Source organism: Bos grunniens, chromosome X (assembly GCF_055505025.1).
Source record: "Bos grunniens cultivar Pamir isolate PY7600 chromosome X, Bosgru_T2T1.0, whole genome shotgun sequence".
Classification (NCBI taxonomy): Eukaryota; Metazoa; Chordata; class Mammalia; order Artiodactyla; family Bovidae; genus Bos; species Bos grunniens.
In genome coordinates, this window is record NC_141194.1 from 28642993 (window position 1) to 28661368 (window position 18376).

Below are 18376 nucleotides of genomic sequence, written 5' to 3' on the forward strand. Positions count from 1 at the left end.
TACGAGACAGCAAAAGAGACACTGATGTATAGAACAGGCTTATGGACTCTGTGGGAGAGGGAGAGGGTGGGAAGATTTGGGAGAATGGCATTGAAACATGTGAAATGTCATGTATGAAATGAGATGCCAGTCCAGGTTCAATGCACGATGCTGGATGCTTAGGGCTGGTGCACTGGGACGACCCAGAGGGATGGTATGGGGAGGGAGGAGGGAGGAGGGTTCAGGATGGGGAACACATGAGAAATAAAGGAATAAAAAATTAAAAAAAAAAAGAAAAAAAAGAAATAGAGGAAAAGTAAGATGGATAGTATTTTGTTTCCCCATCTTTTGTAGTCTGTGTTTTACAGAATTATAAGTGACCATGTAGGCTTCGCTAATTCAAAAATGTAAAATTAAATTCTAAGAAATTCATCCTCATACTCACATCCTCATGCTCATTTATTCCCTAAACAGTAATTGAGCCTCTGCTCATAGAAGACTCCATGCTAGTACTTGGAGAGCTGAGAAAAAGATCTAGCCATTCACCATAAAATTATAGAGTCGAGAAGCAGCTGTCATGTAAGGGAAATGGTGACATGACAGCAGTCAAATGTGAATTCCCTGATGCAAGGGAGTGGTGGGCCTCGGGAAAGTATAAGTCTCCCGGTGGGAAGTAACTATAAGTTGAGTGCATGGCGGGCTGGACGAGGCTGTCCTAATCATGACGAGGGACCAGGTTCTCACATGGTGGGCCGCATAGTTTAAAGACAAAGCCTGGGATGGGAAACTGCCCTTAACAGTTACAGGCACACTTCACTCTGTTGCACGTTGCGTTATTGTATTTCACAGGTACTGCTTTTCTTTTCTTTGTTCTTTTTCTTTACCAAATTAAAAGTTTGTGTCAGTCAACCTTGCTTCCGGCAAGACTTTCGGATCCATGTTTCCAGTACCGTTTGCTCACTTCATGTCTGTGTGTCACGTTTTGATACCTCTTGCAATGTTCACACCCTCAGCATCAAAAATGATGGACTCAGTGAAGGCTCAGATAATGGTTAGCATCTTTTTTCTTTTAGCAAAGAGGTGTTTCTATTTAAGATATCTATATTGTTCTGAGGCACAATGCTATTGCCCACTTAATAACCTATAGTATAGTATAAACATAAATTTTATGAAAGCACTGGGAAACCAAAAAATTCTTATGACTCAATTGTGATATGGACTTTCCTTTGGGGGTTGAGACCCAAACCTGCAGTATTTTCTGAGTCTGCCTGTGCTTTGGGATTGTGAGTAAATCAGAGAGAAATCATGTGAAGCTGCCATGGAATGTGTCCTGTGCTCTTATTCCAATACAGGGAAACCCTGTGGAGATTAGATGGTTTATTCATGTTGTCTTTTGTCTATGGAGTTTCCCAGAAATCAGAGTGGCACTCCCCTGAGGTGGGATGATGCCTTAAAGCCGCTAGACTGGTGCACTCTGCCCTCGGTGGGGGAGCCAGAGCCCACGCAACTAAAAAATAATAATAATTGAAATCAAGTTATCTTGACTGTAATGTGGCAAACAATAGGGAAGGAATAGACACTTGTGAGTGGTTAAATGAATGAAAGAGGGAGTGGTTTATGAAAAAGGGCAAGTGAGAGATAGGTAAGTTTGGGGCCCTTCAAACATTTTGGAGGTTTGTGTTACATCCACTGAGGATGTCTACCTCATGGTGACCTTCAGTGGTGTACTCTTAACTGGGATATGCTAGTTTTCCTTGCTAACCAGTATTTTTCTGATTTATTTATTGATGAGTTTGGAGATAAGTCTACTCCTGTGAAATGACCACCACAGTTTATGCCATAAACATATCCATTACCTCCAAAATTTCCCTCTCATCCTTTTTTAAGTTTATTTTTAATCAGAGTATAGTTGCTTTACAATATTGTGTTGGTTTCTGCCATATATCAACATGAATCGGCCATAGGTATACATATGTCCCCTCCCCCTTGAACATCCCCCCACCTCCCACTCCTTCCCACCCATCTAGGTTTTCACAGAGCACCAGTTTGAGCTCCCTGCATCACCCAGGAAATCCCCATTGGCTGTCGATGTTCCATATGGTAATGTGTATGTTTCAGTATTACTCTTGGTTTGTCCCTCCCTCTCGTCCATCCCTGTGTCACCAAGTCTGTCCTCTATGTCTGCATCTCCATCCTGCCCTGCAAATACATTCATCAATGCTGTCTCCTAGATTCCATGTATATGTGTCAGGATACGATGTTTATATTTCTCTTTCTGACTTTCTTCACTCTGTATAATAGGCTCTAGGTTCACCCACTACATTGGAACTCACTCAAATATGGTCTTTTTACGGCTGAGTAGTACTTCATTGTGTACAGAAACCAGAGCTTCTTTGTCCATTTGGCGATGGACATCTAGGTTGCTTCTGTGGCCTATCTGTTGTAAATAGTGTGGCAATGAATATTGGAGTACATGTGTCTTATTCAGTTATGGTTTCCTAAGGGTTTATGCGCAGTAGTAGGATGGTTGAGTCATGTGGTAGTTTTAGTCCAAATTTTTAAGGCAACTTCATACTCTTCTCCGTAGAGGCTGTATCAATTTACAGTCCCACCAACAATGCAAGAGAGTTCCCTTTTCTCCACACCCTCTCCAGCATTTATTGTTTATAGTCTTTTTGATGATGGCCATTTTGAAAGATGCCATCTCACCCTTTATGTTTTGTATTTGTGATAGGAACACTTACCGTAAGATTTGACCTCTTAGAGAGTGTACAACCTCTTAGAGAGTGTACAATATAGTATTCTTAACTATAAGCTCTATATTATGTAGTAGATCCCTAGAACTTATTCATTTTTTTATAATTAAACTTTGTAACTTTTGATGAATACTGAGAATTGGAATACTGCCTGCTGTATCAGTGAATAAACACTGTCAGTTATCAACAGTTGCAGCCACCATGGATGTTGAACCCTGAGGGAACACAGGATGTAAAAATACAGGATACGGGCCCCAGATATGTGAAGTTCATATCAAAGAAATGATTTCAGTGAGCCCTGATTCTTGCATCTTTCCATATATGGAAAAGGGCTAAATTCCTTAACCAGAGTTATTTGGTTTTCCTTCATTTATCATATTCTTTTGATATTCAGACTACCTGCCCTTTGTTGCAAAACTTCTATGTAACCTGGCTCCTCTCCTCCCTTCTTTGGAGCAGTTCTCTCAGGGTTTCTCGAGACGCTGCCTCCTGGCTTGAAGTCCTAAACGTTTGTACCAAAGACAACATACCTGTCAGCTTTTAGGCTGTGAATGTTTTTTTCTTTTATTTATTTTAATTGGAGGCTAATTACTTTACAATATTGTAGTGGCTTTTGCCATACATTGACATGAATCAGCCATGGGTGTACATTGTTCCCTTTCCTGACGCCACCTCTCACCTGCCTCCCCATCCCATCTCTCAGGGTCATCCCAGTGCACCAGCCCTGAGCACCCTGTCTCATTCATAGGTTGTGAATGTTTTTTAAGTCTACAATTCCATTGCATTCACCCTCCCATAGACCATGGCAACCACCACTCTACTCTGTTTTTGTGACTTTGGCCATTTTAGATTCTTCATATAAATGACATGCAGTATTTGTCCTTCTGTGTCTGGCTTATTTCACTGTAGCAGAAGGTCCTCTAGCTTTATTCATGCCGTCATAACTGGAGAGATTAGCTTCTTTTTAAGGCTGAATGGTGTTCCATTATATGTATATTTTGCATCTTCTTTATCCATTCATCTGTCACTGGACACCTAGGCTGCTTCCCTTTCTTGGCCATTGTGAGTAGTGCTGCAATGAACATGGGAGTGCAGAGCTCTCTTCGAGGTCCTGATTTCAGTTCCTTTGGATAGTAGTGGAATTGCGGAAAGTATTATGAGTTATTTTTGACTTTTTGAGGAACTGCTACACTGTTTTCCCTGCAAATTGGCTGTACCAATTTATATTCCTACCAGCAGTGTTGAATATGTATAGTTTACTAAGAAACTTGCAAACTGTCTTCCAAAGTGGCTCTATCATTTTGCATCACCACCACTGAGGAATGAGAGTTCTTGTTGATTCACATCCTTACCAGCATTTGGTGTTGTCAGTCCTTTGAATGCTGGCCATTCTGAAAGGCATGTCGTGGTATCTGCTTGTTTTTTTAATTTGCAGTTCCCTAATGGTATATGATGTGGAGCATCTTTCCATATGCTTGTTTGCCATCTCTGTATCTTCCTGTGTGAGGTATCTATTCCTATCTTTTGTCCATTTTTTATTAGATGTTAGTTTTTTTCTTATTAATATTAAGAGTTCTTTGTATAGTTTAGATTAGAGCCTTCATCGGATATGTTTTTTGCAAATATTTTCTCCAAGACTATGACTCATTTTCTTGTTCTCTTGGTGTATTTTTATAGAGCAGAAGTTTAAAGGAAATGAAATGTAGCTTATCAATTATTTATTTCATGAATCCCCATCACTTTTTTCTGTGATGATATTTTGGTGATTGGTTTGCTATGTGGCACATGGGATCTTAATTCCCCAACCAGGGTTTGAATTCACAGCCCTTGCACTGGAGGCACAGTGTTTGTAAAATTTTAGCTTTTTTATTTTGTGTTGGGGTATAGCAAATTAACAATATTGTGACAGTTTTCAGGTGAACAGTGAAGGGACTCAGCCATACATATACACTTAACCACTCTCCCACAAACCTCCATCAGTACTGCCACATAATACTAAGCAGATTTCCCTGTGTTATACGGTACATTGTTGTTGCTTATCCATTTTAAATATAACAGTGTGTACATGTCCATCAGAAATCCCCTAACTATCCCTGTCCCACATCCTTCCCCAGCGGCAAACATAAATTTGTTCTCTGAAACTGTAAGTCTTTCTATTTTGTAGTTAAATTCATTTTTATCATCTCTTTTTAAATTATACACCTAAGATATGTCATATAATATTTCTCCTTCTCTGTCTGAGTCACTTCAGTCAGTATGATGATCTCTAGGTCCATCATGTTGCAGATTGGCGGTTGCCACAAGAGGGGGTTGGAGGATGGATGAAATGGGTGTAAATGACCAAATGGCATAAACATTCACAACTTTCACTTACAAAATAAAGAAGCCCTAGTGTTCTTGCCTGGAGAATCCCAGGGACAGGGGAGCCTGGTGGGCTGCCGTCTATGGGGTCGCACAGAGTCGGAGAGGACTGAAGCGACGTAGCAGCAGCAGCAGGGATATAATGTACAGCATGGTGACTGTAGTTAATCATTGCTGTTGTTAAGTCACCAAGTGGTTTCTTACTCTCTGCAACCCCATAGATTGTAGCTTGCCAGCCTCCTCTGTCTTTGGAATTTTCCATGCAAGAATACTGGATTGGGTTGCCGTGTCCTCCTCCAGGGCATCTTCCTGACCCAGGAATTGAACCCGCATCTCCTGCATCAACAGGCATATTCTTTAGCACTGCACCACCAGGGAAGCACATAGTTAATAATACTGTATTGTATATGTGAAAGTTCCTGAGAGAATATATATGGTTTTAAAGCGAGGTATAGTTGTTGTGGGCTTCCCTGGTGGCTCATATGACAAAGAATCTGCCTGCAATGTAGAAGACCTGGGTTTGATCACTTAGTCAGGAAGATCCCCTGAAGAAGGGAATGGTTACCCACTCCAGTGGGTTATTCTTACCTGGAGAATTCCATCGATAGAGGAGCCTGGCGGGCTACTGTCCTTAGGGTCAAAAAGAGTTGAAGAAGACTGAGCAACTAACACTTTCACTTCATTTTCATAGTTGATGTAAAATATTTTATGTTTCAGGGACACAACAAAGTGATTCACAATTTGTAAATGTTGTGTTACATTTATAGTTGTTATAAAATATTGGCTATATCCCCTTTATTTTGCAATATATCCTTGTAGCTTATCTATTTTATACATATTAGTTTGCACCTCTAAATCTTCCATCCCTGCGCTTACCCTCCCCCTTGCTGCTCTCCACTGGTAACCACTACTAGCTTGTTCTCTGTATGTGTGAGTCTGCTTAATCTCCCTAGTCTGTTTTATTTTTTAGTTCTCATATAAATGGTATTATACAGCATTTGTCTTCCTCTGTCTCACATATTTCAGTTAACATAATGCCTTCCAATCAATCCACGTTCTTGAAAATGGCAAAAGCTCATTCTTTTTTATGACTGAGTAATATTCCATTGTGTGTGTGTGGATCTTTTCAAATTAGTGGTTTTTTTTTTTTTTTCATTTTTAGCAGTAATTTAAAAGTAAGTTGAGCACCAAAGAATTGATGCTTTTGAACTGTGCTATTGGAGAAGATTCTTGAGAGTCCCTTGGACTACACGGAGATCCAACCAGTCCATTCTGAAGGAGAACAGCCCTGGGATTTCTTTGGAAGGACTGATGCTAAAGCTGAAACTCCAATACTTTGGCCACTTCATGTGAAGAGTTGACTCATTGGAAAAGACTCTGATGCTGGGAGGGATTGGGGGCAGGAGGAGAAGGGGGGGACAGAGGATGAGATGGCTGGATGGCATCACCGACTCGATGGATGTGAGTTTGAGTGAACTGCGGGAGTTGGTGATGGACAGGGAGGCCTGACGTGCTGCAATTCATGGGGTCACAAAGAGTTGGACATGACTGAGCGACTGAACTGAACTGAAAGTTTATTCAAGCTTTAATGCAGATTATTCTGACTTTAAGGTAGCATCACATGGCATACTTCTGAGTACATTCCTGAAAAATTCTTTCGAACTTATTTTTGTTTTATAGATCTATGCCACCTCTGGCACTGGGGAGGCTATCATCTGGGTTCGGATCATGTAGCAGTGAACAAATGGATATCAGAACTTTAGAAATCATTAAAGCAAGAGACCACAGTGATCTTAGAGTAGTGAACTGAGTGTTGCCATTAGTGTTCATGTCTGGATGATAAATTCTGTTCCAAATGCACCCTTAGGTAGTGTGAATGGGTAGTTTTTAGGGAAATGAATTGTCAGAGAGAATACACTGCCGCAATATGGTCTGCCATTCTTTTTCATAATTGTGGTTTGCCAATGAAATGTATCATCCCCAACTGGACCTGTATAATATTGTGCTGGAAGGTCCCTGGCCACATCTCCAAGTATTAATCCATTTCAGCACCACAGTCTGTGCTTTGTGTCTGACTCCTCACTGTCTCAGTGTGTGCTCAAAGTCCGGCCAAAACTCCTGATTATCTGGTGGCTGGGAAGGACTATCTCTTCATCTCACACTGGCTCTGCCAGTCACAGGTGCCTTCTTAATAAACTGGGAGGTTGGACTGGGGTGGGGTCATGGCAGAGAGTAGATGAGGCTGGAGGGAAGGGGAGACGAGCAGTGGAAACCCTTAGACTCAGACAAGCATCGAGTACCTGATGGAGACCATCCAAATTAGTGGGTTCTTTTTTTTTTTTTTCAGATACACACCCGGGAGTGGGATTGCTGGGTCATGTGTTAGTTATGGTTTAGATTTTGAGGACCCTCCTTACTGTTATCCATGGTGGCTGCACCAATTGAGATTTCCACCAACAGTGTACAGATCTTGTCCACATGCTCACCAACATTTGTTACTTCTGTTCCTTTTGGATGATAGCCCTTCTGATAGGTATAAGATAATACCTCATTGTGGTTTAAATTTGCATTCATATGATGATTAACGATGTTGAACATCTTTTCATGTGTCTCTTACCAGCTGTATGTCTTCTTTAGAAAAATGTGTATTTAAGTCTTCTGCCCATCTTTTTCTTGATTTTTTTTAAACTGTTATATCAACTGTTTATATATTTCGGATATTAACCCCGTATTGGTTATATCATTGGCAAATATTTTCTCCCATATAGTAGGTTGGCTTTTAATATTGTTGATGGTTTCCTTTGCTGTGCAAGAGCTTTTAACTTTAATTTGCTTATATTTCCCTAGCTTTAGGAGACAGATCCAAAAAACTGTTGTTATGATTTATGTCAAAGAGTGTTCTGCTCATATTATCTTCTAAGAGTTTTATGGTTTCCACTCTTATAGCTAGGTCTTTAATCCCTTTTCAGTTTACTTTTGTATATAGTGTTAGAGAATATACTGACCTCATTCTTTGAGAGCTACATGTCAAAGAATGAGATTAGAGCATAAATACAATTTGGTAATGTCAGAAAATTAAATGTGCTTTTACATTTGAGCCAGTAATTCAGTGTTTTCAGAAATTAACTCTGAAGAGACATCCACAACCATATGAAAATACGTAAATGCCTATGCCCATGTTAATTGAGGGAACATGATATATCCACAGAGTGGAGTACTATGAAGCTATAAAAAGGAATGAGTACAATTTTCTAAACTAATATGGAGTGCTTCCATGATAGATATAGATATATAAAAGAATGTGGGAGTTTGGGGCTAATGTCGATGATACCAAGTGCAGTGCCATCCCATTCTGGTAGGAAGAGGCTTTGAGAGCTTTAGAAGAGAGAGCCAGAGCCAGAGCTGCAGCCAGGGCTCCTATGCTGCCAAGGCCAGTGCACTTTCCAGAGCATGTCCAAATTTCCTCCCACCCCTAGTGAAGTCTGAGCCGATACTTCACATTGCATTTCAACAAAGCAGGCACTCTTCCCAGTAGCGGAGGGCCATGGTGGGGCTCATGGAAATTCAGCATATAACGTATTTGTGTTCCTATACAATATGCACAAATTGGAGGTTTTTCTTTTCTCTGTTTTTAAATGTTGTTCCCTTTAATTAAATATGTGTTTAGCTTCAGACTGCAAGTATACTAATGGCACAGCTCCCACATGTACTGCAGATTATCAAGTTGAAAACTAAGAAATTTCGTATTACATAGCACAGACTGAAATCCTTGAATCATTTCTTGTCATTCAGAACAAGATAACATGATATGGGAATATGTTTTTTTCTTTTGTGAAAATGGAAATTTTTCCACAGTGAAGTCTGTGTGATTATCAGATACAGAAAAAAAATCTTAAGAGGTATTCACTTCTTCATTTGTTTTATTTGTTTTAGTCTTTCTGTGTAATATTGAACTTTATTTACCTGGATTGGCTTCACTTATTTAAGAATGTGGGAGAAGTGAAATCCCAGTAAATTGCTTTCTTGCACACTTGCACTGTAATTGTTCAAATATCAATTTAGCGTCTGCTCTTTGGAAGGCTTCTGGGTGGTTTTGGGGATGCTAAGAAAAATAAACTCAACCCCTTCTTATAGAATTCTAGAGTCTAAGAGCAGCATTCATATAAAGTAGCTGGTGAACTGAGATCTAGGGGCCCAATAAAAATGAGGTGTAAGGAGGTGAGGGGATTGAGGGCTTCCTCATGAGGAGTCTAGTGTAAATACACTGAGGCAAGGCACTTGGAGACTTTAGGACAATAAAAGTCTGGCAGTGGAAGGTAGTTTTAAGTTAGGCTACAGGGCGAGCCCACCAGGGAGGCTGTGGAAACACTGAATAGGGGTCAGACCCTCAGATGGTGGGTCTCAAAGTTGAGAGACTTAAGCCTGAAATGGAAAACCACCCTGAACAATTGCTTTGGAATTATGGTGCTTCCCAGGTGGCTCAGTGGTAAAGAACCGCCCACCAATGCAGGAGACATGGGTTCAATCCCTGGGTCAGGAAGCTGCCCCTGGAGGAGGAAATGGCTACCCAATCCAGTATTTTTGCCTGGAGAATCCCATGGACAGAGCAATCTGTTCAGTCCATGGGGTAGAAAAGGGTCAGACAGGACCGAGTGACTAAAGAGCAACACGAGTAGACCAGAGAGAAATCCCCCCTGGGGAGGGGATGGAATATGCCCTGTGCTCCTGTCCCAGTGCCCGTGAACACAGTGCACAACCTAGATGTTTCATGCACATCATCTCCAAGGAGATTCTGTGCAATAAATGTAATAGTGGAATGAAACTGAAAACTCAGAAGCCAGTGGGCTGACACTGTGCTGTGACTCATGGAGACAGAGCTCATTTTATTGAAAGGGCATTCCATTCAGCATTTTTGGCTACGTTGATAATTCCACCAAAGTCTGTGAGGTGAGTCTATTTTAGGTGATGATGAAATTGATGAAGGTAAGGGCTTATTTTAGTTACTTATTTATTTGGCTATGCTTGGTCTTATCTTTGGCATGCATGATCCTTGATCTTCCTTGCAGCCTGAGAGTTCTTTAGTTGTAGCATGAGGAATGTTTCAGTTGTGGCATATAGGATCTTTAGTTGTGGCATGTGAACTGTTAGTTGTGGCGAAGCTGTGGTCTGTGGGACCTAGTCCTCTGATCAGCAGTGGAACCCGGGCCTCCTGCATTGGGAGTGCAGAGTCTTAACCCCTGGACCACTAAGGAAGTCTCTAGGAGTTGTTCAGATGAAAGAGCAGCTGGGAAGGAAGACAGAATTAGTCTCAGAATCAAATTTAGATTCTTTGAATTTCTTTCAGTTAAAAAAGTACCCCCACACTCAAAATACGATCTAGTAATGGAAAGGAAAGATTCTTTCTAAACAGCATTTTGGACTGATTTGGTGTTTCATGTCCGAGAATGACACAGATTCTCTCACATCTCCTGGATATAAAAGACTCCTCAGGGTCGACGGTATCCTCCAGGATGAAACTAATCATACTCATAGTAAAAACAGATATTGTGTAAAGTCTCAGTGTGGTCCAGGCCGTGTGCCAGGTGCTTTAGCTACATGCCACTAGCCCTACAAAAGCCACTTCACCTGAGGCTCCCCAAGTTTGGGGATGGACCCAAGTCCTCACAACTGATAAGAGACAGAGCTGGGACTAGAGCACTGGTCTGAATTTGTCCACAGCATGTACCCTTTCATTGTGCCGGCCTGAGGTGCTCATGAGTCAGTTAATTCACTGTCTTTTAGCACTCCAACATGTATCTTGAGTGACAGAAAGAGGGACACTGTGACGAAAACACTGGGATGGAATACATAGCCAAGGCAATACAAACACCAAAATAATTAAGAGGTGTGAATAAAGGAGAGAAGGAGATAATGCTCAGTTAGCAAATGATCACCTCCATGTGGAAATTCAGACACCCTCAAGTAATCGAGGGCTTACAAGATTATCTGGCGCTATCCTTCTATGTAGAAAGTAAACATTTTATTTGTTTTAATTAAAAATAGTTATTTCTATTTATTTTTTGACTGCTCTGGGTCTTAGTTGTGACACTTGGAATTTTTGTTGCCACATGCAAGCTCTTTAGTTGTGGAATGTGAGATTTATAGTTGTGGCATGTGGGATGAAGTTACCTGACGAGGGATCAAACCAAGGACCCCTGCATTGGGAGCACATAACCACTGGACCAACAGGGAGGTGCCGAGAGTAAATATTTTAGAACTACCCTAAATCTGGTGAATCAGATGGTACAGAATGCGCCTGCAATGCAGGAGACCTGGGTTCGATCTCTGGGTTGGGCACAATCCCTAGTGGAGGACATGTAACACACTTCAGTATTCTTGCCTGGAGAATCTGCATGGACAGAGGAGCCTGCCGGGCTACAGTACATGGCATCACAAAGAGTGGGACATGACTGAGCGATTAAGCACACACCCTAAATCTGGCTGAAGAGCAGGAATATATCACCTCTATCTCTTTGACATCATAACATCTGTCCTGAGTTCCTTAATTTCTGCTGCATTTTCCTAATCTTGTATCACTTTTGGGATTGAGACCCATTTTCTCCAAGATTTGCTAGATGGTAACTGCTCACTGTTTGTAGGAATATGCATTCCCCAGGAAGCCTTTAATCAAGGGACAGAAGCTGATATGGGAACCTCCATGAAGGAGGACTAAGGAGATAATCACCCCTTGATATAGTGCTCACAAAAAGACTAAGAAGAGGAATCTTAGCTCAGTAGAAGGAGCAGTCCCAGGCTGTGGTAGATGTAGTGAGGATGGTAAGCAAGAGGAATCAGAAGGACTCAAGTTGCATCCCCACTGTCTATTCTCAGAGGCCCTGATGGACTAGGATCACATGAAGATCATCCTGACTTCCAACTTGGAATTATCAGGAGACTAGGACCTTGATGTAAGACAAGAAGCTTCATAAAACAGAGAGTGGAGTTACAGGATTCGTCATATGTCAATGTGAAGACCTGAAAGTGTACTCACAGTAGCACACCCTATAAAAGGAGGCCCTGGAAAATCACTGATGCTGTCGTCCCCAGGAAGCTCTGGGCACAAATGTCTGGTTGATTTCAGTCTAGAAAGTTTTAGCGAGGTGAGACCTCTGTCTAATACAGTCAGCTGCAGTTTCGCAGAGGGAGGGACCTGAATCCAAGGAGCACCTCACATGCAATGCTGAGTGTTAGCGGGGACCCCTGCAGAGGGAACCAAACAGAATTTTGTAAATTCTTAGCCTTGAGAAGCCCACAGGAGCTACATCTGAGTGGTCCGCTCATTCAACCTGTGTGATCTTAGGGAGGGCTGAGTCTCCTCTCGCCAGATCAGAACCCAGATCTGCAGATGGGGATGTCTTGAACATAACTGGACATACGCTGAAGAGCATCAGTGCTAATGAGAGGCTCTCTCCCCCAACGAAGGAGGCTCACAGAGTGGCAACCCACCTGACAAGCAGAGATGCTCAGGGCAGAGCTGGCCTCCCACCACTAGGCACTTGGGAAGGCAAGGGCTTTGTTTGGGAGCTGGAAGACTCGGGTTCATAGGAAGGGGCATCCTGGGCTTTGATACACTGCACAAGGAGGACCCAAGGACGGATGAATATTGAGCTACTGGGGTTCCCGTAGCACACTGTCCCTGCCGTTATCCCTGAGAGACCCCACGTAGGACCTTACGCAGTTCCCCTCCACTTCTGCTTTGAAAGCCAGCAGCTTTACCGGTAGCCACGGTGACTGTTTGGCGGAGACTCAGTGTCCAGGACTCGTCCAGAACCAAGGTGAGGACCTGAATGGAGCTGAAGGGACTTTCCCAACCCTCCCAGTAGTAAAAGTGACCCATCCACATCCCACCCCTGTGATATGGCTCTTATGAGTCCCTTGGAGCTGTCGGCTGAATGCGGTTTAGAGTGTCTGAGGCTCAGGCGTTGGTCTGTGGGAGTAGGCCCGGATTCTATCCCCGGAGGAGCTCAAGGACCTAGATGAGGGCCCTGAGGGCTGATGAGCAGACTTCGACACCGCCAAGGGGGCCACACTGAGCGGCCCCCCTATACTGGGCTCTAGGATGCCCCGGGTAGAGCTGGCCAACTGTGGTGCCCCCTGGTGTCCACTGGAGGTGGTTTGGGGGAAGTGAGAGCCTTGCTGTAATGGAATAAACCGAGTTCAACAAAGGGACCTAGTCCCTAACAATATTAATGGCTGTGACACTGAGTCAGGATGGGGGCTCCTCCCATAAGAAATGGAGTCACAGAAAGCGCCAGTACTATTTTGAGGACTGGGAGAATCGGGCGTTTTGACATGACATTTCCCAGATCATCTCAGGGAAATGAGAGACCAGGTCAAAGTGGGGAGTGTCAGGTTGGGAAGGGAGAGTTTCAGGTTCCCTTGTGGGATGGTGAGAACCTCTGGGGCTGTTCCACACCACATCATTCAGACCACATCCTCCCTGTCATCATCCCTTTGAGACCTCAAGAATACATGGCAGTTCCCACTGCGGGCTAATGGAGAAAAGCAACTCCCCTCAGACCACTCTGCCCTGGTTTGAGGGGTGTGGTCAGCAGATTGAGAAATTTTAGACCCTGCCATAAGTCAAATGTAGGCCTTGGTTGCTTCTATGTACTGGCTATTGTAAAGAGTGCTGCAGCGAACATTGGAGTACAAGTGTTTTTTAAGTTACTGTTTCCTCAGGGAATATGCCCAGTAATGGGATTGTTGGCTGATGTGGTAATTTTACTCCTAATTTTTTATGCAGGGTGAATTAAGTCAGAAAGAGGAAAGCCAATATTGTATATTAACACATATACATGGATTTCAGAAAGATGGTACTGATGAACCTATTTGCAGGGCAGCAGTGGAGATGCAGACATAGAGAACACACTCGTGGACACAGTGGGGGAAAGAGAGGGAGGGACAGACTGAGAGAGTAACATTGAAAACATACACATTACCATATATGAAATAGATAACCGGTGGGAATTAGTCGTATGACACAGAGAGCTCAAACCCAGTGCTCTGTAATAGCTTAGAGGAGTGGGATGGGGTGGGAGGTGCGAGGGAGTTTCAAGAGGGAGGGGACATAAGCTATACCTATGGTTCATTCTTATTGATGTGCGGCTGAAACAAACACAATACTGTAAAGTGATCATCCTCCAATCAATAGTAAATACATTTAATTTTAAAAAGACATAGAGAAGAAAAGAGAAGCAAAAAAATACTATAGGCCTTGAATTGGGATCTGTGTGGGACCACAGGGACATCAACCTGCCTGTAACAGCACCTGTTCTTAGAAGACTGTGTTTGGTAAGATAAGGTCATCTTAACTTCCTCCTGTTGGGACACAGAGTGATTGGCTTTTACCATCACCCAGGCATCAACTCAGGAGAAAGTGGAGCTTCTCTGCCAGGAGCCCAGTTGAGGAACCTGAGTGAGTATTCAATGCATTTATCCCAACCCTTGGATTTCAGCCCAGGAAATCTCAGGGAAGGACTGTCAGGTTGAGCATCTACTTCACTGCTTTATAGCAAGTGTAGGGGAGGGGAAATGTCTAGTCTGAAGGTGTAGCCACCAGTCAGCAAATGGAGAATGGTGCCCAATATTTTAAGGAACCAAGGTAAGGACCTTGGATGATGATCCCAGTGAACTCGGGATGGAAAAAACCCTACTGAGCTCTCAGCACTGGGTATCCCCTTAGAGAGAGGTGGACTGAGGCATCCTTTCACTTGCTTCTGGATCATGTGGCGGTCTAGAGTGTCTGTATCAGAGTAGCAGTGAGAAGGGTGCCCAGGCTCCACCAGGACTTGACATGGTAATACTAAAGATGAGCTGAGAGGACCCCATTGCTGGGACCTGCTGTCACCTCAGTAAATCCAAAGCAGGGCTGAGAGGATGCAGAGGAAATGTCTAAGGCCTCTGTTCTTCCTCTGTGGGATTATGTGGGAACAGGCTGAGCAGGAAAACAGGAGGCTTGTGGGTTCCTAGGGCAGTGTCCTCAAGGACACCTGCAGAGGTGGCCTTTGATTAGGCCAAGGTAGAATCTCCCTGTTTTAAGGTGCTCATGTCACCTCATTCTCCATCCTCCAGGTGCCCCAATCTCCTGTCTACTGGCCCAGAATCCTGCCTGTGGTCCCTGATCACAGCCATCATGCCCCGTGGGCAGAAGAGTAAGGTCCGTGCTCGTGAGAAACGTCACCAGGCCCGGTCTGAGACCCAGGTTCTTCATGATCAGGCCACCACATCTCGGGGAGAAGAGACCACCTCCTCCTCCCTTCCTGATTCAGAGAGCGCTCCCTCAAGCTCCTCTGCTGCTGGCGCCCCCAAGGGGCCTCAGGGAGCCCCAGGCACCACCAGTGCTGCTGCAGGTGCTATACCCAAAAGATCTGGTGGTGGTGGCGCAGCATGCTCAAGATCTGGTGTAGGTGCCAGGGGCCAAGTTCAGGAACGTGAAAATTCCTCCCAGGCCTCAGCTGCTGCTGCGAGCTCTCACAGAGATCTTCTGACCAAGAAGGCACAGATGTTGGTGCAGCACATGCTGTATAAGTATAAGATGAGGGAGCTCATTAAGAGGTCTGAAATGCTGAAGGCAATCAGTAGAAGGTACATGAAGCAATTCCCAGAGATCCTCAGCAGGGCCTCTGAGCACATGGAGATTGTGTTTGGCCTGGTGCTGAAGGAAGTCAGACCCAACAGTCACTGCTATACCCTGGTGAGCAACCTAGATTTCAGCGACAGTGAGTCTATGAGAGGTGACTTGGGGCTGCCTAAGAATGGTCTTCTAATGCCTCTGCTGAGTTTCATCTACCTGAATGGCCCCCGTATCTCTGAGGAGCACATCTGGAAGTTCCTGAATATTCTGGGCATCTATGATGGAAGAAGGCACTTCATCTTTGGAGACACCAGGAAGCTCATCACAGAAGATCTGGTGCGGGAAGAGTACCTGGAGTACCGCCAGGTGCCTGGCAGCAATCCCCCTCGCTATGAGTTCCTCTGGGGTCCTAAAGCGCTTACAGAAACCAACAAGAATAAAGTCATGGAGTTTTTGGCCAAGGTCAATGATACAGTCCCTGATGCCTGCCTGGCGCAGTATGAGGAGTCTTTCAGACAGGAAGTAGAGAACACCGGGGCCAGAGCTGCAGCCAGTGCTGGCCCTTCTGCCTCGGCCAGTGCCCACGCTAGGGCCGTATCCAGCCACTCATCTGGCCCCTAGTGTGGTCTGAAGGCCGTTCTTCACTTTGTGGTCAGAAAAGCCTGTCAACCTGTGTTCCTGTTGATTTTTACCCCCCTAGTTTTCAGTTCTTTGTTTTTTCAACAGAAAGTTTATTTAGGTTTATAATACAAGTATTTGAGTAAAATGGGTCACACACACTTTGCTGTTTGTCAAATTTATGAGTAACAATTTTGTTTTTTGAAATGCATATTGGAAATCCTCATATCACTTTTGTGATCCCAGATGAGAATAGCATCACTTTAGGATAAGAATATCCTTAGAAATGTGAAAGACACCACACTAATAGAAGCTCAGAACATAGATACATAGAGAGATAGCCAAAAGCTCTTCAATTTTTGGTTTGCTTTACTCTCTGTTTAGTCTCCCTTTTTGTAAATATAAAAGATATATGCTTGGATCTGCTTATGGTTTTCAAGAATGTTTGAGAATATAAATTAAAGCAAATGATTTATTTGTGGCTTTTCTTTTACACAAACATTAATTGAGCATCTGCTTTTAAGAAGTCTTTCATGCCTGTACTGGCGATGTTTAGTCAAAGAAACTCCCAGTTTCTGCCCATTCAATTATAGTTTCCAGGGAAGCTGTCATTCTATGGAAGAGGCTGAGAGACTCTCTACTTCAAGAAGAACAAAAAAGAAGGAGGGTAAAGAGCGGGTGGAGAGAATGTATTAATTTGGTTTCATTGCTAAGCAGAATTTTGGCTGATTGGGGAGGTTGGGTCATTTTATTTTTTCTTTTGGTTAGAACGCTGCATAGTTTCTGACATCTGATAGATGCAAAAAAAGAAAAGAAACCCAGCTGATGTAACATCTGAGGTCAAGATCATCATAATAACTGCGATTGCCCCTAATTTCTCAATAGAGACAGGTGCTGTGACAGATGCTTTCCATAAATACACATATTCCACCAGTCTGACAAGGCAGGGTTTATCAAACTCACTTCACAGTGGAGAGCCCAAGGCTCATAGAGCTAGAGTTTGGTTTTGTGCCAAAATACTTAAGGCTGGTAAATGACAGAGCTAGGACTAGACTGCTCTAAACTACTGTAGCGTACATACTGTTCTTCTCCCCCCACCCTGAGACATACCCTTGTCTTGTCTTTTAAACAAGTACTTTTAACATTTGATATTTCATTTCCCTTGTGGCTCAGCTGGTAAAGAATCCTCCTGCAACGTCGGAGACCTGGGTTCGATCCCTGGGTTGGGAAGATCCCCTGGAGAAGGGAAAAGCTACCCACTCCAGTATTCTGGCCTGGAGAATTCCATGGACTCCATGGACTGTACAGTCCATGGGGTCACAAAGAGTCGGACGTGACTTTCACTTTCACATGGTAATTCTCTCTTTTGGACTTCTCTGATGGCCCAGGGAAGTCCAGATGGTAAAAGCCTCTGCCAGCAATGCAGGAAACCCTATTTATATCCCTGGGTTGGGAAGATCCCCTGGAGAAGGAAATGGCAACCCACTCCAGTACTCTTGCCCGGAAAATACCATGGACAGAGGAGCCTGATAGGCTATAGCCCATGGGGTCACAAAGAGTCGGACGACTGAGCAACTTCACTTTCACTTCTCACTTGTCCTTTTTCTTATTTATTTATTTGGCTGTGCTAGATCTTAGTTGCAGCACATAGGGTCTACTTCCCTGACCAAGGATCAAACCTGGGCCCCCTGCATTGGGAGCCTGAGGTATTAGCCACTGGACCACCAGGAAAGTCCCCACCCTGTAACTTTTATTTCAGTGTTTTTCTAAGTACTTCAAAATTTGTCCTAGGTGATAAAAAAGAATGTCCTTGTGCTCAAGCTACTGCATCAGAATGTGTAGCCAGAGCAGTAAGAATACTAAATATATTTAACCAGAAATGCATATCCCTTATTCAGTACTCACAGATAAATGAAAGAGACGATATTTGGTGACAGTATTAGCATGTGCATTGGCCATGTTAGATAAGCTCTGAAGACCAAGGGCTCTCCATATCATGCTTACAGTCTCTTGTCTGTAGAAAGTAAATCTACCAGAACAGAAATGA

At 43.4% G+C, this 18376-nt stretch overlaps 1 protein-coding gene across 2 annotated transcripts in view; it reads left to right on the top strand.

Annotated features, from left to right (window-relative positions):
• The window catches only part of LOC147340059 (melanoma-associated antigen B4-like), a 115223-nt gene extending 98423 nt beyond the window's left edge, over positions 1 to 16800 (top strand). The window contains exons 2-3 of one of the 2 annotated variants that reach the window (XM_086388400.1): positions 14497 to 14553; positions 15210 to 16800. In XM_086388400.1, the coding sequence (XP_086244526.1) occupies positions 14497 to 14553; positions 15210 to 16332 (1180 nt within the window). In that variant the 3' untranslated portion in view covers positions 16333 to 16800. The remainder of the gene's footprint in view (positions 1 to 14496; positions 14554 to 15209) is intronic. The other variant, XM_086388401.1, reaches the window with a different exon arrangement.
• Positions 16801 to 18376: the final 1576 nt, after the last annotated feature.